A 21,217-nucleotide genomic window follows, 5' to 3' on the forward strand; every position below is an offset into this window, starting at 1 on the left:
AAATATATCTCTGGGACCTAGCGAGTCCGACTGTATAGAGCAATAGGCTTATGCTATTAAGATATCACTTTTTAATAAAAAACGAACTCGCTCTCTCTTTCACTCTCTCTCTCACTCTCTAACTCGACTAGAACACAGATAGTTTTGTAGCAGCTTAGCGTAGATTATTTAAACTGCTCATTAATCTCAATGATGGCAGGGAAACCATGCAGCAGGAGGCTCTGTGAGGCTGCTCCAGTCCTAGCTCAATGCAATAATTTAATATTAGCACAGAAGGAAGAGCATGAGGCGCATGAGGAGGTTGTAGTTGAGTAGTTGTACGAGTGTAATAATAAACAGCAGCAATGACCACAATCAACGACAACAACAACGACAGCAACAACAACAGCAGCAGCAGCAGCAGGAGCAGCAGCAGGAGCAGCAGCAGGAGCAGAAGTAGCAGCGGCAGCTCAGATAACGACAATAATAATAAACTCAATAAGCAAATAAGTAGCCGGGCAACTCAGACCAAGCAGGGAGCCAAAGAGTTGAGCTCGAGTAGGATAAAGAGGAGGCGGAGGCGGAGGCGAAGGCGGGAAAGGAGGCTGTCTCATATTTGCATGCACTCTGAAAGAAGAAGAACTACAATAGCAGCAATTTATGAGAGCGATACGGAAACTGTTGCACAACAAGAAATGAAATGGACAATTGACTTGCCTCGTGGCATTGTCGAGGCTACCTCCACAGAGCATAGGCAGCCCATACATGCACAGTGTGTGCCTGGTAGTAGGTGTATTATGAGCGGAGCCAACTTGTATCGCAGACGCTGCAGCGATAAATTAAGGCGCACTAACTAACCAACTGGAAGATAATGGCAGATGAAGCCGTAGGAGTAGCTGATGCGCGCTCAGCATGAAGGCGGATCTGACCAGTACAGACACCGGCATCGGCTGTTGCATGCCACAGCAACATGTTGCGCATTCAAATGAAGACCGCGGCGAACCCACACACGAGCGCAGCGAGTCAGGAGCACGTCCATTCAAATTGCTCAGAGCGGGGACCACATGCTCATTGTTCGAATGCAACAACAAGGCTGCTGCGCCTGCGCATTGCTGTCAGCCTCGCCCTCTCCCCTCTCTCTCTCGCTCTGTGTGCCTTTGTCCCAGTCTCATTCCCTTTTGGGCAGACTGCCGTTTATTATCATTGCATAGGCGCACAAAAAAGGAAATTCGCCTCGCATTGTTGCTGCTGCCCAAGTCGAGCCATTAACTTTTGTCCAGCCAGTGCCCAGAGCATCCTCGTTCGCCAGTTGCGATCTGTGCCCCTGGCTACTGTGTCCGCCCGTCGAGGATGGATTCTGGTTCTTTTGCAGTTGCTGTCAGTCAGGGAGGAGAGGCCTCGGAGCAGCCTACGCAGCAATGTTTTTCTGGACTGGCTTATGCAATGGCGCAGCCACGGAAAATGCATTTTAAATTGTCGCCCATTAATCAAAAGTCGCTTTCGGTTTGCAGCCCCGAAAATTTCTCTCAATTAACCAACGCTAACTGCGGCCAGAGTCACAGATTTGCATATCAGCTCCAAATCACTTCACAGTTTCAGGCAAGCGACGCTCCGATAAGAGAGAGGGAATGATAATGCTCAGGCGCGTCTGTGTGCGTGTGCACACACACATGAGGGGACAAAAAGTGTCGTGCGACATGGCAGTTGATATCTTATGCCGTTAATATGCAGATGACAGACGGCGCATCGAAAATTGAATCTCGTATCGCATTCTCGTGTCACATCTGGAACTCTTTCATATTCAGCTAGAGTCGAAGATCGGAGCGGGCAGCGGGCTGCGGAGTCTCGGTATCGATATCGTCATCGGCATAGGCATCGGTGTCGGATGACTGCGGCTAATTTGTTGTCACTTATGCAAGAGCTTTGATATCCAGTCTCGTTTTCCATGATTAGCATGACAAAAGATGCAAATGGGCTATGGGATGGGGCTATTCATATGTCATATACGAAATATGAGCGCTGTAAACATTCATTACGAAGACATTTAAATTAATTTTTCAACTTTTATTGCGAGTTGACGCCTCTTCGTGTGGCTGTTGCAGATGGGCGAAAGCTAAATAATTTAAATGAGACTCAATCGGCTTTCATTTCTTACTGCATTAACTTCGGCTATTTCCCTCCACCTGGAGTATGCAAAATTGTAAAGGTGAAGCGGAGGCGGCGATTGCTGCGAGTGACCCGAGCAAAGCCCCAACGCGGTTGCAGAGTAAATAATTATAATATGCAGTATCCGAGAATAAATAAAGCCAAATAAAATAAACAACCAAACGAAAAAACAACAAATAATAATAAATACAAATAATGCAGTTGCAGCAGCAGCCAATGCAGCAACAAAACGCAGTGCGGTCAGCCACAAAATGCAGTAAATTAAATTATTGCAAAAGCTGAGGCCGAAACAAACATAAAATAAAAGCGGCAAAAAATAACATAAAAAGAAACAAAAACGAAATATATGAGTGCACTGCATAATGAAATTAAACAAGTGAAAATCTCAAACATTAAAATTTAAAATTGCAATTCATTGTTAAATTAAGCTACTAAATAGGCGAACTATAACTAATGGCTCTCTTTCCTCTTCTTTGCAGGTATGCTCCCAGATGAACCTAGTTATATAAACTCAACTCAGCTGCAAGGTTTGCCCAATTTTCGTGATTAATTTACGAAACAATATCTGGAATTTCAAGGAATTCCCAATAGTCATGTTTCAGTGCACTTCTTCCTCTAATTCTCATGGCAATGCTTACGATGGCTACATATAATATTCGTCTTCCCAACATGGAATGATGAATTGATGAATTATTATCTACAATCCAATCAAAAATGTTGCTCTATAAAATAATGATATCTACTATTCGATATTCCTGCTCCTTGTCTTATCTGCTGGAGAAAGATGAGGAGCCTCGTTAGTTCAAGAAGCGAGACAAGATAACTATATTTCTTTTAACTACAATGATGTTCATATTGGACGGATTCAGCCTGCAACCCTACAAGGCTAACCATATTCCACAGAACCAAGTTTTCTTCGTTTGATCAAAGAAACACACATTTTGCTTTCATTTCAAGTTGATGTTAACATCAATTTTGAATATAATATCTCTCAGATAGCCGTCTTGAGCCTGTACGGCGTATTAATCCCGTCTCTGTCAAAAGTTATAGGGTGGGTCTACGGATCCTTAGATTCCACTTCAAATGATCATTAATTCGATTCCAGTTCGATCAGGCCGATCAGGCCGATGGAATCATTCATAATTCACATTCGAGCTGTGCAAACGTTATGAAACATACGCAATCCCGTTTATTTAGCAGGAGGCGCCAGCCGTAGTTGACACAGGGCAATTGGTGTGTTTAGAGTTTGACAACAATAATGTTTATTGACAGTTAGCATAACACTTACTGTTATGCCCGGGCTTTGTTTATTATTGTTGCGGGCTGCATGCAAATATTATCGCATTTAATCAACTGCTGGGCGAGAAAAACAAGTTTGAAGCATTTTGTCGTTAGGTTGACTTTCATCCGAAGGCCTGCCAGCTAATGGGGCTAGAGTTAGCTTCCCCTGGCTGGGCATTTTTCGAAGCAAGACGAGGTGCACAACAGATTTAAAGGTGCGTGGTGTACATGTGTATACCTAACACAATAGACACGAACTGCACACACACACACACAAAGAGAGAGAGAGAGAGAGAGAGAGAGAGAGAGAGAGAGAGGGATAGAGCTGTAAACACAGCGTAAATAGTTTCAATAAGGGACTACAGCAAGAGGAGCAGCCATTGAGGTGAGCTGGAGAGGGGCAGCTGTAACAAGATTGTTACACGTGTTGCTGCCCAGCCACGCCCACACAAATACACACACCCACACACACACGCACACATAGACAAAGAGAGACTGCAAACATGGCACATTCTACATTTGCCATTCCCCCCACAACCCACTATTGTTATTATTTATGTGAGCCAAACAGAAGCTTCCGTTTGTGCCACATGCCGCGATGCGGCAGCGACAAGCGGCAGCAGCAGCAGCAGCAGCGGCAGCAACACGAAAAGGAAGCGGCGAGCATTTAAAAAATGCACGCAGCGAGGCCTTGACTGCAATATGTTGCCTAACAGCAGGCACAGCCCGCGTGCCCCAGCCGTGCAGCGTTTTATAGATTTTTAGCAGGTCAGCGGTGCAAGGGTGCGGCACCGTGGTGGCCAGGGGGGATGGGGGCAGGCAGCGGGTGCTTGCAGCAGGCGCTGCTGGCTTGTTGAACATTTTTCAACAATTTATTTAATCATGGGTTAGCTTCAAGTTGCCAGCCACATGGCAGCAGCTGCTTCTCTTTTTTCCATAGCATACTTTTTGGCGGGCCTCGTTTAATGCGCTTACTCTCTCTCTCTCTCTCCCTCGCTCTGCTGCCTTGTCTTTGCTGCTGTCCTGCTCGGCTCAGCTGATTCTAGCTGGTTGGCACACATTTTGCATGCCATTAAAAGTCAGCGGTTTGTTTGTTGTACATGTGTGTGTGTGTATAAAGCTCAAGTTATACTGTGGGTTTTTTCTCTGTTGATGTTGTTGTTGTTGGTTCTGGTGCTGTTACATTTTAATTGCTTTACATAATGCCAGCGCTTGCTTGTAATGTTGCTAGTTGGCGCGGCGGCATTGTTGTTGTTGTTGTTGTCGTTGTTGTTGTGGTTGGTGCCGCAATGTTTTTCCATTATTTTTAATTGTTGCTGCTGCGCCTGTGCGTAGGCACTATTACATTGCACAACAGTCATACCCACACACACACACACACAGGCACACACAGATTTGAAATGCATGTTTGGTGTATCTGCATAGTTGGCGGGGAGCCTTGGCCGGTTGCCTAGCGCCTAGCGCACTGCAATTAACCGACTTTAATTGGGAAATTAACTTTGCACCCAGCGGCGAATGCAAGTAGAAATCAAAGAAAGACAAACTTTTTAATGAAATGAAGGAATCCTGTAATGGAGAGAGTGAGACAGAGAGAGAGAGAGAGAGATACAGATTTGAATGTGATAAACAAAGTCTAGTCGGGCTAGTTCAATAAAATATAATAATATATTGCGCTGCTGAACCAACTGCAGTGAATCATTGATCAAAGCAGAGACTGCTGAGAGTTCGCTCCAGCATCGTCGTCATAATTTGCTTATGCCTCTGTGCACCCCAGAGAGGGCGAATGCAAAGTTTTGTGCACGGGGCGGAGCATAATTACAGAAAACAAACTTCGCAGCAAGCGGCACTAGGCTTAAAAATGTTGCTCGTGCATGGGCAAAGTTGTTGCTGGATGTTGCTTAAATTGTGCTGGCAAGAAAACTCGTGAAAAGAAACTGCAAGTGGACCAACTAACCCTCAAAACTTTCGCTACTTTTCAATTTTGTGTGTGCTTGTACATGTGCTTCTGTATGTGTGTGTGTGTTAGTGAACTTCAAAAGCGAGCACTCAAAAGCCCCAAAAAAAAAAAAATTAAAAAAAAAAGGAAAACTCCACAAATCAGCGAACTGAATGCTGTGGCAGGGTCAGCGTACAACCCTCGAAATGGCAAATAAAAATTAAGAGTGCCAGCCAAAGCATCGCAAGCAACTTTTACGACTCTCCAATGTACACTAAAAGCAGCAGCAGGAGGAGCAGCAGGAGTGGGAGGAGCAGGAGGAGCAGCAAAAAATGAGCAGAGAAATTTTTAAATTATATTAACTCAAATTGAGGGTATGCGAATGCGGATTGTGGATTGTGTGGCAGCGCAATTGTTCCATTTGCCAGTTCGCTCGGCCATTAGTGCAGCCAAATAATAAATAATCCAGCCAAGCCAGACCTGGTACGATTGCTGAGAGCAGCACTCGACTTGCAGCAGGCATACGTCTCGAGCACAAGTTCTCTTTCATGTCCTTCCAATTAAAGTTGTTACGACCTGCCTCATCACTCTGCCCAGCCTTCCGCTGGCTCCTGCGGCAGCCTCCTGCCCCTCCTACACATTCCCGTATGCTCTCGTAATTCGAAACTTGAAATGTATACGCGGCGTTGGCATCAGCGGACATCAGCGAAATTCTCATTTGAAGAAAGTTACTTGTTGTTGTTGTTGTTGTTATTGTTGCTGCTGTAGCTGTTGTTGTTGCTGTTATTCTTGTATTATGTATATTTACTCACGTGGGTGCCTCTGGTTGCTTCTCTTCAGTGGGGAACATTAGGACGAACGCTCATTTTCCGAATTTCAATTGAGTTTTTGTTGTTGTTGTTGTTGCTGTTGCTGCTGTTGCTGCTGTTGTTGCTGTTGACGGCGTTTGCATGGCAACTTTTGTCAAACACGCTGCTTGGCAATAGCAATCTACAATGGAATGTGGCCAAATATGAAATCCAATTAGGTTCGACTAACAAATACAAGCGAATGCGAACTTTATGCTCCCGCAAATTTAAAGATCGATTTCGAGGCAACGTTGACTTGGCAGAAATTCGGTCCAGAGAGAATCCTTCCATTGGCTCGCATGAATTACTTTAAGCTAAAGAACAAAATAATTCACTTTTTTTTTTTGTCTCTGTGCCGCATGAAATTGCAATCATAGATTTTCTTATATCTAAACGGATTGGTTAAATCTATTAATAGAATTGGTATTCGAATTGAGAAGAATCTTTTCATAAATAGAATACCCATAAATAAAATATTTATAGGTTTCTTTATTTTTCTAAAATGAATCGATGCCACTCGATACTTAATCTAATAGTTCGTTAGTCCGATAAATCATATCGATAATATAATAGCTGTTATTGAGCTGCTGGAAACTTAAATTACCCAGCATAGTATAAAATGCAAATGGTTCCCCAACAGCTCAGATTGCTATGCTTAAACACATCATCATATATGATATTGTATACACAGGCATACATACTATATACATACCTCCACAGAAAGCTCTGTCTAATCCTTTTAGCTGCATGCAGTAATGGGGCAGTTGATGCAAATAATAAACATGTGTATGTGCTGCTATGCATTCTAATGCCCTGTTATTGCCAATTGCGGCAATAGAGCGCACCACTCTCCGGCTTGGGCTGCGCACATGCCTCGGGTGGTTGCACATGAACATGAACTGAATAGCCGGGGCGAACGTCAAATCTGGCGCTGGGTTAGCTTGGGTCGGGTCATGTTGTCTGTCAGCTTGTTGCACTTGGCCTAAGGCTCATTAATAGAGCGATTATTTTTCTCTATTTTCCCCACAAGCTGTGAAGTGTGTGTGTGTGTGTGAGTGCTTGGGTGTGGGTGTGTGTGGATGTGTGTGTGTTGCCAGAGACTTGGGGGCGCTTGTTGACACTCATTGAGACAAAAGTGCTTAACTGCTGTACTTTTAGCAACACCCACAGCCGCTGCAGCTGCAGCTGGAAGAAAACTACGACTATTTTTTACGATTTGCTTCACACTTTCTTTCACGCCCACACACACACACACACACACACACACACACACACACACCCACACACGCTTGCAGTCTGAGTTGGTTTATTTTCTGCTTTTGTGCGCTTAATTTGCTTGTCAAGCGCAGCAAGTTTGTAGGCTTTGTAGGCGCAGACAATGGAGCCACGCTAGAGGCTCGGCTCTTGCGGCACTTGCGGCTCTTGCGGCATGTGCGGCATGTGCGGCTGGGGCGTTAGGCAATTGTGTTGCATAGCGTTAGGCGCCAGCCAAATGTCAAGCACCTCGAAACACTGCGCCCCAGCAACAACAACAAAGACAACAATGTCGTCGAAGAAGGTTAAGCACCAGCCAACTAGCCAAGCAGCCCAACTCATGCGGCCTGCAGCTGTTGCCCGATTTACCCCGATTTTCGGCATGCCTTGCGAAATGGATTGGGCCAGAGATTTGCTGGCTGCCAGTTGGCACTCTGAAAATTTAATGGGCCGTAGGCAAGTGTCAGTTATGTCTGGCCTTCATATTGGGGCGTCACTCGAAAGTTTTGCTGCATTTCCTGAGCCCCATGCCTCGCCGCCTGCCATTTTCATGGCGGCTTGCATTAATTTATGTTATTCAACGATAAATGACTGGCAGTGGGCGTGGCCGGGCGACCTAGTTGGCTGACTTCTGCGACTTCAACTTGCCACACGCAACGCTGGAAATGTGTCAAATTTAGCAGCGAATTAGATTTAAGTTCCCTCATTCTTTTGACACCCGAAAAAGTTTCGCCGCCATGAAGTGGCTGACTCTGACTCTGACAACTGACATCCCTCATCCAGCTCTGCTTCCCTAGGACAAGTGCCCCTAGTTCAAAATAGTTCAAAATAGTGACATTTATTACATGCCAAGCGAGCAGGAGACCAGCCCTTTGTGCCACTTGTCGCTGTCAATTAGGCCAAGCACCAAGCGCCACTGCTTGGAGCCCTAGAGTAACTCCACACACGGCACCCGAGGCACAGACGATGCCCTTACTGTAATTGGATTACGGCCGTGCTGCACTTCCACTAAGCAGGTGACTCGGCTGGGGCGACCTCGCAAAAAATGAGAGACGGGCTTAAGCCGTTGCAGGCGGCTGGCCTGCGGTTTTTGTCGCGCTGTGTCAATGCCGACTCCTGCTGCTCAACTTTGCATACCACAAAATCAATTAAGCGACATCGCGTCGCTCAGCAAAAACTATCAAAATCTGTCAAAGTCGGTTTGCAAGCCGCAGCATTCGCTGGGTAGATCGAACAGGGTCGGCTGGGCTTGGCTGAGATTGGCTGGCACCCGTTTCCTTAAAAGGGGCGCTACCCACCGGGTCGCTGCTTAAATTTGATTACCTGCACCACGAAGCACCACACATCGGAGGAGTTTAATCAGCTGGGCACGAAAGCTGAGCAACTGGAGATGGAACTAGTCTCTAAGCACTGTGAACTTGGAGCTGGAGCCAGAGCTGGACCTGGAGCTTAGGGTCGCATCAACGTATCAACATGTAAACTGGCTTGAATCAAAGTTTGCTGCTCGCCCGCAGCAAAAAGGACTAACACGCTTTAGTCCTTGCATAACAGTTAGAAACTAACTAGCGTACAAAACCCCAACTAAAGCAAACAGAAAACAAAAAACCAACTTTTACCTAAAATATGCGCATCGCGTGCCTTTGGCTTTTTACCTTTATATGTTGTGTTTAGTATTAACGTACTTACTCTTCGGTATGTGTGAGTGTGTGTGTGTGTGTGTGTGTGTGTGTGTGTGTGTGTGTGTGTGCCTTGCGCCTTGCGCCTTGTGCAAATCCCAGACATATACACACACGCGCGCCGAGAGAGAAACATGAAACGTGACTAAGCTGACAATTGTGTCGAAGTAAATCCAAGTTTTGTGGCCGTACACTCGGACTAAATAAATCTCCACGCCCGCAGGGGGCGGGGCTAGCGCAAAAGTTTGACAAACAACAGCCGCATTAGCCGCTGCAGGCAAGCGGGCCGGAGGAGGGGTGGGCTGGGGCAGGCAGCCCGAAGGTGCGAGCATGAGTTGTAGGAGTCGGTAACATGACAAGCAACATAAATAGTTGGATAGACCCGACATTAAAGAGGCCCCGAAAAAGGCATTTACCGCATCTAATAAGCCCCACAGACCTGCTAAGCTAGAGGCCTCATACACGATTGTGGCATGCGAGTCTATGGCCAAACTGGGCCATTTGGACTCCAGCCTGACTTCGCCGACATTGTGCACAGTGTTGCCAGGGATGCCAAGCACAGGCGGCTCCTGCTCCCCGGCCCAATCGAACGCTCACGCACTCACACATGCATCGCTGCAAATGTATGCAAATATAAACAGAGGCGAACGGCGAACGGCGAACGTCGAACGGCAATGGCAAACGTTTGCTCGCATATAGATGGCCCGCATTACGGGCCAGCACAGCAGAGCACAGGGGGCAGGGGGGCTAGGGGCAGGTCCGACTCTAACTAGGTGCATTCAACTGATGGTACATAAACAACCATAGGCAAACACTGGGATACATAGACGCACACGCAGCTAAATAATTGTCAACTTGGGCTCCTTTTATTTGGCTTGTGTCTGTGTGTGTATTAGTATCTCTGTGTCTGTGTGTGTGTGTGTGAGTGGACTCTGGCATCATCTGCTTATCAACAAAATGACAGCAACAGCGGGCACTAACAAAGTATAAACAGAGCAGTCACTCGACTACATTGCGTATACGCAGCGTTGCACGCCGAGTTCATTTGGCTAACATTGTTGCACTCGGCTGTGGCTGTGCTCTGCCGATCCGCAGCCGGCGCCCGATCGCAGCATCTGCTTAAATATGTTGTCAGGCTGCAGACGACATTCATAAACTCGACACCGGCAAGTGCTGCACTTAATCCGCAGTTAACCCGGCGTGGCAACAAGTGTAAATAAAGTAAAGAAGCTGTTGGCAACAAGCACTCGGCGGGTGTCGCCCCAGCCAGCTCAGCCACCTCAGCCACCTCAGCCACCTGGCATGCCGGGCGCACCTAGCCCAGCTGGAGCCAGTGGAAAACGAAAAAGCACAGACACAATTTGATTACGCCTGCCTCAGCGCTGGCAGAGACTGGGGCAATTCATGCTTAACTGACATTTCAGCTGTCATACCAAAAGTGTTTTACATTTCTCTCCACGTCGGGACGCACGAATGAAGCCAGCAAAGATGAAGGCGGACAGCAGAATGCTGATGACGTTGTTATTGTTTCTGCTGCTCCTGCTGTTGGCACCTTGGCAGGAGCAGGCACATTGGCATGACCAGACCCCCCCCCCCCCTCCCGCCTTCTCTGCATTGTTCATTCCTGGCATGCCGCAAGCGCCTGGTGTCGTTTTTCGTTTCCAGCCTGCCGCAGCCCATCCTGAGACGCTTTTAATTGAATTACCGTAATATAGTTTTGGGCGCTGCTCAAGACTTTGCAGCTGCAGCTGGGCTACTTACTTGCTTAGTTAGATAGTCTGGGCTACGAGGCTAACAGCAGCAGGAGTCGGGGCGCTCCATTGAGGAGCTGCAAATGTAAATACTTTTGCCATTTGCTGTGCTCATTTTCATTTGTTGTTGAATGCATTATAAAAGCATTAAGCTGCGCCACCCACCACAAAGGCCATCAGCGGTGCAGCAGCCAGCAGTTAAGATGGCTTCAGGAGCAGCAGGAGTAGCAGCAACAGCAGGAGCAGGAGCGGAGGCAACAGCTACACCACCAAAAAGACGCAGCGGGGTAAATTTGCTTTGCCACACACAAACACAAGCACACTCACACCTACACATACGTTTCCACTGGCATTTGTAGCATCCTTGTCTGTGTGAGTGTGTGTGTGTGTGTGTGTTGTCGCTTTTCATGCTTCGCCTGACGAAATGCCATTACACATTTTGCGTACCCAGAAAGCAGCAGCAGCAGCAACAGCAACAACAGCAACATAGATGACGACAACGACGACAATTCGCATTCAAAATGACAACGACAATGCCAACAACAACAATAACAACAACAGCAGCAACAACAACAACAAACAAACAAACAACGCCCACACAAAAATAAACGCTGGAGGTTGTAGAAATGAAGATAAGCTGCTTATCAGCGCCATTGCCTGCTCTGTTGTTGTTGTTGTTGTTGCTGCTGTTGTTGCTGTTACTACTCCTGCTGCTGCTGTTACTACTCCTGCTGGATGCGCTTTCACATTGACTGCTCCTCCTGGCTGCTCTTACGCCTGTCTGGCTGCGGATGCTAACGGCCAAAGCGAGCGGCGACCATTGCAGCAACTTTTGTTTGGCCGCCAGAGCTGCCATTGTCGCCAGCTGCTCTTTTTTTCTCTCTCTCTCTCTCTTTTTTTTTTGGTCCTTTGGCTGCTTTGCTAAACCGCTGGCAGCAGCCCTGGGAGAAGAGAAGTTAAGGGAGCAACCACAATTGACATTTTGCCACTCGGTGTTTAATATTAAACTAATGTGCATGTAGCAGCCACAATCTACCTCAACTCCCCTCTCACTCCCTCCCTCTGGGATGTGTGTTTAAATAACGTTATCGTCTGTGTATGCAAATGCTAAGAATGAAGCTTAACTTTTGCGCTTGATGGCAAAATAATTTGTCTGAAATGCAACTCGAGCGCTGGGGCTCGAGCAGAATGCTCAACTTTTTGTTTGGATTATGTTGGCACAGCAGCTGCCATTAGAGCGCCGCCTCTATTGAGCGGGCCAAAGCTGCCCGCTTTTTAGTTTTCAATACGCTGTGCTGGCGACATTGCGCATACGCCCCATGCGCGGCGGCTGTCAGCTGCTGGCAATTTCAATTTGCTGCTCATCAGTGCTAAGCGCCTTAAATCTCAAATCTAATTACACACAAGCCAAAGACAAAAGCCCACGAATATATTTAGCCAACGCCTCCCAGCCCCGCCCCCTTTAATCACAGCTGACCGACAAAGCCCTGCCAGAGGATGAGTCGCGCCTCGTGCCTAGTGCCTCGTGCCTCGTCCTGCTCCGTCTCAGCCATTTCGAATTTCGAATTTGTTCGGCTGCCGTTGAAAAATTTGTGGCCAACTTTGCTACTGTGTTTAACCGCGTGAAATAATCTTTGCTGGCAGCAGTCAGGCAGCACTCTGCCAGCTCCTGCAGAGCGACCCGTCGGGCGCGTTTCATTAGAATGATAATGCGCCAGCCCCACGGCCATTCAGGCCGCAACCCAAGCTGGTGTCATATTTTCCGCAGCTTAAATTTCCCACTGCCTGGGTGAGCTGGTCACTTGCCTGGTCCTCTAGTCATTTGACCGCAGTAGAGAGCGAGAGAGAGCGAGAGAGAGAGAGAGAGAGAGAGCAGTGAAACCGGCTGAAGGATGCTGGACACACTGTCAACAGTCCTTGATGGCATCCCAGCCTGCCAGCTGCGAGGCTCTTGCATGGGCGCTAGGCCTGGGCAGGATATAATTTTCGCGCTAAGCAAATCTCAACAATTTCGAAATTTCTGGCATTGGCCTGAGGCGTTTCCGTTTGCCGTTTGCTTTTTATGATTTTGTTGTTTTCGCTTTTGGCATTTAAATTTGTCGAGAATCCTGCTTAGCCCACTGTACGCCCCACGCCACTTCGCCCCCATCGCCCCGTCGCCCCGTCGCCGCGCATTTTAAGCCTATAAATGAGCTTAAAATTTTCTATGCGACTGAATGCGAATGCTTTTGAAATTTATTATATGGATCCTGGCGCGCGCTCTGCTGTCCCCTCCCTCCCCCTCCACACGCGGAGTGTTACCGCGCACACACTCAGCTGAATACCTTTTTATTTATGTGTATTGCTTATGCCTCTGAATGTCTGGATGTGTGTGTGTGTGTGTGTGTGTGTGTGTGTGTGTGCGTGTTTTTAAGTATGTGCATGCGCTTATCAAAGGCATTTGATGCTGATGCTGCCTCCTGGAAGCAGTTGTCGGCGACATTCAAATCTTCCAAAGCAGCAAATTGAATTTATTTCGATTTCTTTCTTGGAGAGACAGCGGTGTCCTGCTTTTGATTCTCGAATTGCCTTTCGCTAGGCAATTCGCTCTATGCCGAAGACACATTTCTCTACATCCATGTGGCTATGTGGGTGCGCGTGTGTGTGTGTTTGTGAGTATTTTCGAACGCTGTTTGTCTGGCTCCGCCCAGCAACAAATTGAATTTTCAATGCTGCTAAATAATTTCATTTTTATTTCTGCCTGATTTTCGGCTCTCAATGCTCACTGATTGCATGCCCCGGCAGCAGGAGCTGAGGCTGGCATGCAACCCCCACCTCACACCACCACCCCACCCACAAATTCCATTTGCCGTTGTTTAAAAATTTACGGATCTGAACTTTAATGTCAAAAGTACAGTAAAAAGTACAGAATGACACAAGAGCTGCCTAATCGAGCTTACTCGACTAGCGGGCTGCCCTGCTGGAGGGCAGGGCGCACCTCAAGTGCACGTCGGGCACACCCGCTGGCTGCCTGTGCAGGGTATATAAAGTGAAAATATATTTATTATGGATTTGCCCGTTTATTTGCTTGTGTTTCGGCTCTCGGTGAATATTTTATGAATCGAGAGCGTAAAGAAATCAAAATGCTTTTACAGTCACCAGCCTCGATTCACATTCCACTCACTCTCTCACACACATGTCCTTCTCTGTCACTATTTGCAGGCTTTCTCCTGGAGGGAGTCACGCCAACAGCACCACCGGATGTTCCGCCACGTAATCCGACAATGAGCCGCATGAATAATGCTCGTTTAATTGCCGGCGCTGTTGCTAACAATCCCAATGATCTGGGCGTTGACTTTGAGCCATCGTGTTTGGTGCGGACGCCATCGGGCAACGTTTACATTCCTAGTGGAAATCTAAGTGAGTATTTTACAGATGCACTTCATCGCACCCCATGCACGTGTGCATGTATATATGTGTTTGTATATGTGGGCCATTTTGAAACGAAAGCCATATGCAAATCGTCGCCCCCGCTTGCAAAAAGCCACTTGGCTCACTTAAATGTTTAGCGCGCGACGTGCACGAAAAATTCCATTTGCCATATTGCTCTAAAAATGCAAAACATGAAAACTAAAACCTGTGAGGCAGCGAACAAGTGAGAGAGAGAGAGAGCGAGCGAGGGAGAGAAAATGGGCAGAGGCCAACAGCATTTTGCAAAATTTGCAGGTCTTTTGTTTTACGCCATGCGCCTAAAATGCCGCAATACATTTGCCATTTATTGTTTTTCCAACAATCTTTTTTCTCAATATTCCTACGGTGTATGTTAGGGTGTGTGTGCTGGATCGTGTATGTGTGCATATCCGCAAGCAGACTTTAGGGATAAAAACATTCGAAAGTGGAGTGAAAATAGTCGACAACAACAACAACAACAAGTGCCCTGCACTAAACAAACGAACAGAGAAAAAAAAACGAAATGCCAAACGGCCGCAGGGGCCTACGATAGAAAAAAAAAAAGAAAACAAAAAAGAAAAAAAATCCAAATTCTAGCAAATAAATGCGAATGCCTTTTTGGCGCACATTTATGTGCACACACACGCACACTCACTCACTCACACACATGCGGCTTGAAGGGCGAAATTCAAAGCTGAGGCTGGGGCTGGAGATAAAATGGCTTAAACTGCGCTGCATTTAACTGTTGTCGCTCAGGCAAGGGTTTTGATAATGGCTAAACGTTTTCCAAAATATGTGATAATAAATTGTGATAAGCGCACACAGTGATAGAGACAGAGATAGAGAGAGAGAGAGAGAGATATGCAGGACAATTGGATTTGATGGAATTCACAAAAAGCTGCTGGAAATGTGAGTAAAAGTAACACGCAAGATGAGAAACAGAACAGCCATACAGCATACACTCCACTGTGCGTGTGTGTGTGTGTATTGTTATGCATGCATGTGTGTGTTATACAGCTGTAAACCATACTTTCTGGCTGTTGGGCAGTTTGCTTACGCGTGCGTGTATTTGTGTTTTTGTTGAATACCGCCTTTTGTTGACTCTTTCACATTGTGCAAATACACATGCAAGCTCCCCTCCCGCTCTCCTCGCTCCCCCTCCCTTTGCGCGTGTGTGCTTTGTATGTGTGCCAAGCTTTATCTAGAATTCGCTGCGTCCCATTAAATTGCTGTTCTCTCATTTCTCTTTTCGGCTCTCTTTTTGCTTTTTGTTTCACATTGTCTCAGTTGCTTTCGTAATCGTAATGTGAAACTCGGACTGGACCTATTTAAAGCCTTTAAAGAGCATTGCACAATGGCCGCAGGTCCTTGAATGAAACGCATTAATATTGAACAGAGTGAAGCGCCGTTCGCATTTTGCATATCATTTTTGGGCCTTGGTGCTGTCTAAAGTGCAATTAAATGACAATTTTGAAAATTCTATTTGCATATGTGCATAAATTTATAAGCAGCCCACAATGAACTCGGCGCAGAGGTTGCAGCTCGCATAGAGCATAGCCATAGTGGTGAAGCAAGCAGATATTGATTAAATTTTGTGCAAATTGAGATTTCCCTCTCCCACACACACACACACACACACACACATAGGGCCTGTTTGGTTTGTCGGGCTTTTAAGCCTACGTCGACTATCCATGCCACTTGCATGGTTGCACCCGAATATTTTCATTTCAGTGACGATTTTTATGCAAAAATATTATTTGTTGACTTTTGGCACCCATTTGGAGAAAAGCGCCGAGGCCCAGCCCAGGAGCGAAAGTTGGATCCGAGTTGCATTCGATGACTGTGCGGAGGAGAGTTGTGGCTGGAGAGGCTAAGTGAACGGCCATAAAATATTTTGCCTCACTTGATATGCATGCAAAAATAAACAGACGAAAGTCTTGAGTCCTCACTGATCGACGAGTAGTTACCCTGTTACAAGTGATTCCTCGATTGAGTTTCACAATTCTCGCTCAGCTCGATCCCGAAACTAATCATGAGACTGAGGCTGCAGCGTATTCTAAAGGTATTTGAGGGCCCAGTTCCATTGAATGCAGGATATCTGAAATGCATATACAATACTCTGCATAAAGTTCGTCCATATATTGCCATAGTTTCAATTTTTTCCGGACTCCAGATGCTTTTATTTGCCTTCTTCATTTTTTATTTGGCCGAACATGAAAAAATGCTTATGCACCATTTGCAAATACGAAAAAAAGCGAATTCGGTGCGATTGGTACTACACACACACACACACACACAGGCGAGGTTTCAGAAAGCGACATATAACTTTGGGGAAAGAGTTAAAAAATATATTTGTACTATACAAATATATATATAGGGTATATATGCATATGTATATATGCATATATGCGAGGAAAATTTCATAAATTGCTGTAGCGCACGGTCGAGTTTTCGTCCAAAAAGCAAGGTAAAAAAAAAAGGCAACGAAATTAAATAAAACAGTTGAACAAAAGTCAACATATTGATAGGGTGATGCTGGCCCGTTGGCCGCTCCGCCGTGATTCACCCAATTCCGGGCGTGTTTTACAGTCTTGAACACGCTGAAAGAGCGCAGAACAATGCCGTTTAAAGCTTTAAGGCTGTCACTGGAAGAGATAGTTTCATATGTGTATAGAAACTTAAAGTTCTGCTCCCATTTTCACTTACTTCTGACATTGTTGAATGTCTCTGGTCTGCATTTAAAGTTTTCCGTAACACAGGGTAAAAACGAGAAATTATTTTGATCTGTTTTTTCCCTCTGTAAATCAACTAATTTTATAGCATACTTTTGTGCGCCTTCTTTGCATATCGCGACGAGTGTATTGAAAGCCATAGGCTGAGCGGAGGGGGCGCGAGGGAAGAGGCATACGAATACAGACATTGCACTTGAAAATTAATGGCAACTTGACGTTACCGTTAGGGGTGCTCCGCTTGCCACAAAGGCAACTACTCATTGCCGTTTTTACTGCGGCAGGTTCTGTGCTTCGTTTTCATTATAATAACAGCCCATTGCGGCATTTTGTTGCAGTAAATGCTCTTGCCCCTCCTCGGAATCCTCTGCCTGCTCCTCCGGCCACCGCTGTTCCGTCTGCCTCGTCCGCCTGCTCTGTCTGCGCGTCTCTCATTTACTGTTGCTTTAATTTTTTATCGTTTCGAGGTTAGTTTGAAAAACTTTAGCTGTCATTGACCGGCCTGGACACAGACCAAACAGCAGAGGTGGCCAAAGGCCAGACACCGGCAACTGGCAACTGGCAACTGGCAACTGGACGGCCGTGCTGCCTACGCCGGGCACGCCACCTTTGTCTAGCGACTGGGCGAGCGGCATCCGGCTGTGTGTGTCCTTCAACTAACTTCCAGCCGATGCTCTATAGTGCACAAGTAGTCTAGTCATGTTTAGTCCTTTGCGGTCGTCCGCCGTCCGCTGTCCGCTGTCTATTGGCATTGGCTCGTCGTTATTGCTTTCGACTGGTTTGGTTTATCGTCGCTGGCAGCCATGGAAATACTCGTAAATTCTGAGTACTCACCCACCCGCCGCCTGCTGGGTGAATGCTTTAAATTTGTATAAATACGACGAAATGTGCTAGCACGTTTTGGTTTTTGTGCTGCTGCTGCCGTTGCTGCCTCTGCTGCTGTTGCCGCTGCCTCTGCTGCTACTAAATTCATTCATAATGGGTTTTTCAGTCCACTCACAGCCCAGTCGGGTCCATCCCCACACACTATGCTGCATGGTGTATATAAATTTTGCGTTTTTACGCAAACTGAAATTTATTATGGCGCAGCATAGTAATTTATAAATTTTATGCCTTCTAAGTGCTGTGCTTCTGCCCTTCTTGTCCAGCTTTTATCAGACCGACTGCAATGAATAAATATCTGCATGCTGCCCTCCTCTCTCTCTCTCTCTCTCTCTCCCTCACCCTCTCTCTGTCTCTGTCTCTGTCTTACCCAGTCGCATGTCACGCACATTTATTAATTATATATAGCGCTATAAACAATGAAGTGCAGAGCCAAGCAAAATTCATTTAGTCCCAGCAACAAGCCAACTCCACTGCTCTAGGGTATCTTCCAGTCGGTCACTCGCCTGCCTGCCATGGCGCAACAAATTGCCTTCTGGTTGCCGTTTTTATTTTTGTGCTCCACTTAGCTTTACCTGCTGCAGTGACCGCGGATAAGGCACTGTGTATGTGTGTGTGTGCTAGTGTGTGTGCGCATGTGGATATAGGTAAATGCAATGGCCGATCTCTGCATGTATCGGTGTGTGGTAAATTTGTTACTTTCGTAGCCTCTGCTCCCTGCTGTTGTGGCAATAACCATTTGGCAACTAGAAATTGGCATTTTATGTTCGCCTGTCTCCCTATCCGGTGGTATCTTTTGATTTTTGAGCGCGATTGCCGAGGATTTATGGGCACCGAGTGCGGTCGGTGTGTGAATACACCTGCAGGTGCGAGGCAAGACGGCGAAATATATGTGAGTATGTCTATGTAGTGGGAGAGCAGGGGCGCAGTTAGCTGCCAAACAAAGTGCTTTACCTTTTTACGCACTCAACAATTTGCAGATGGCGGCGGGGAGGGAGGGCAACAGCCCTTCGCATTCCTCTCTCACTGAGGCATTTTTAGCCCGAAATACCTGGGCGAAATGTACTGCTGCAGGAGCAGACGGCTCTTCATTAGGGCGAGACAAGTTTCGCAATTTCTTAAGGCATACTTTTAGGTGGCGCATATGAAATAACTGAGCCCCCGCCATCGGCGCCGTCTCAGTCTTTTCTTGAACCCTTTTCAGCGCATCGCAGTCGAACACCACCCGGGAGAAGTATGCAACAAACGGAAGCAGAGGTAGAGGCTGAGGTAGAGGCACGCTAAACATTAGCAAAACAATTTCTGTTCGGCCGTCATCGTCGCTGCAGTTGTGGCATTTTTCTGCCTCATAATTATGCGGACTGGCATTTCATCATTTTAGTATTATGAACCTGTGCGTGGGCGCAGCGTGGGCGTGGCAGGCTGGCAAGCTGGCGCTCGCTATCAGCGTGCATAATTTATATGCTTTTAATGATTTCGCTTTGGCTCTGCAAACAATTTTTAATGATTTCATATGGCAACATAATGCATTCTCTATGCTGTATATGTTGGCTTGTTGTTTAAGTCGTCGCGTCTATGTAATTAAAATTGCAGTGCATACACACACACACACACACATGCACACATGCACACACGTGCGCACCCAGAGCAGCTCGAGTGATGCGGCTGTCGCTTTTGTTGCCCTGAGCCCTTCCACATATAAATATGTTAATTAAAATAATGTTACCCCAGCGCTGCCGACAAAGAAAAAAAAGCCAAGCAAATGCCTTAGAATAGCTTCACACACACGCATGCACACACACACACATAGTCAGCAGAGTCCCCTGCAGGCGAGCTTTGTCACCATTTTGCGTTTACACGCCACGCTCAACGCCTTTCAAAAGGCAACATTGTCAGCCAGCCAGCCAGTCTCATTACATGTTACGCAGCAGGAGCAGCAGCAGGAGGAGGAGGAGGAGGAGGAGCAGCAGCGAAAGCCGAAGCAGAATGTAAACAAGCGCAAGTATGACGACTTCCGTTGTGGGAAATGCGGACAGGAGCCGTCCTACCTCGCGCTGGACTGGGCTGCCGGCTTTTGTGCATTCTCCGCTGCGACTCTCGCATTGAGAATAAATAGAAGAAGAAGAATGTGTATATCCACATATACATGCATCTATTAAAACTGTCGACGTGAGAAATGCATTTAGCCCCTGACTACGAGCAATAGGGCCTGCCACATAATTATGAACTTGAAAATCTGCTTGGGAAGCTGGCACTCGGGCCGGACCACTCTGAAGTCGCTGCAGCTAGGCAAGCGGGTTGCATAATTCTACATTAATTATGTAGAAAAGAAAGCACAAATGAAAAGAATGTGTGGAAATGCCGCTGCATTTGCGCAGCGACGAAGACTTTCTCCAACTTGAGACATGTCGAGTGGGTTATTTGTTTTGTTGTTCTTTTGCGAGAAAGTTTCCTGCCGGCTGGAGACAATTTTCGAGTGTACTTCTCCCACAAATCTCTTTAGCCAAATGCTAATAGTCAACAGCCATAATTGGAGATATTTCGGTATTTGCTTTGCCAGCTTCGCTGCATGCTTTGCGTTCTTTAAAGAGCCATTTCCTTAAAGAGTTATTTGAAGAGCAAAGTCATTCAACTGCAACGTTTTCATTTGCCCAGCGAAGCCCAACGATTTTCCCGTTGCCTTAGGTCATTGCAATTTTGTACAGCGACACGAAAGTGTCTCGTAAACAAACACCCCCACACCCCCCCACACACACAGACACACTATGACACTATCACACACCTTGGCACTCTCACTCACACTCACATCCACATCACACGTACAGCACGCTCAGTACGTCAACGTTGCGCTTCTCGACATTTTCTCGTCGTCGTATATGAAAATTCATTTCAATTAGTGAAATGGTTTTGGGATTTGTATGGCAAGCCAAGCCACCAACCATCCAACCAACCAACCCACCAACCCACCAACCCACCAGCCAACGAGTGCAGCAGAGGCAGAAAGACCCTACGGTCGTCGCGTGAGCTCCGCTTGTTGCAACTTTATTTACCTTCACGTGGCGCATAAATTGTAAATAGAGATATAAATGGGGGTGTGCAATGTAAGAAGGTTCTGTGTACAGCTGTCTCTCTGTGTATGTTTGTGTGTGTGTGTATCCTTACCACATTATGAGCCTGTGTTCAAGTTATGTGCTTCAAAGATTGCGATTAAGTTTTGAGTGCTCCGCCGCAAGGTGGGGACTAAGAGTGATTCATGCCGGCGAAGTCCATTGAACTGAGCGCGACT

At 46.6% G+C, this 21,217-nt stretch overlaps 1 protein-coding gene across 7 annotated transcripts in view; it reads left to right on the plus strand.

Annotated features, from left to right (window-relative positions):
* Positions 1-21,217, plus strand: part of Ten-m (teneurin transmembrane protein Ten-m) — a 138,455-nt gene that overhangs the window by 74,490 nt on the left and 42,748 nt on the right. For 4 of the 7 annotated variants that reach the window (XM_089468325.1, XM_089468326.1, XM_089468328.1 and 1 more), the window contains exons 2-3: positions 2,625-2,672; positions 14,093-14,290. The exons of 1 other annotated variant lie outside the window; for it this stretch is intronic. In XM_089468325.1, coding sequence (XP_089324451.1) covers positions 2,625-2,672; positions 14,093-14,290 — 246 coding nt within the window. The remainder of the gene's footprint in view (positions 1-2,624; positions 2,673-14,092; positions 14,291-21,217) is intronic. 2 more of the 7 variants (XM_018007437.2, XM_018007440.2) reach the window with 1 other exon arrangement.

This window comes from Drosophila arizonae, chromosome 4 (assembly GCF_054131065.1).
Source record: "Drosophila arizonae isolate 15081-1271.41 chromosome 4, UAZ_ARI_1.0, whole genome shotgun sequence".
NCBI classification, from domain to species: domain Eukaryota; kingdom Metazoa; phylum Arthropoda; class Insecta; order Diptera; family Drosophilidae; genus Drosophila; species Drosophila arizonae.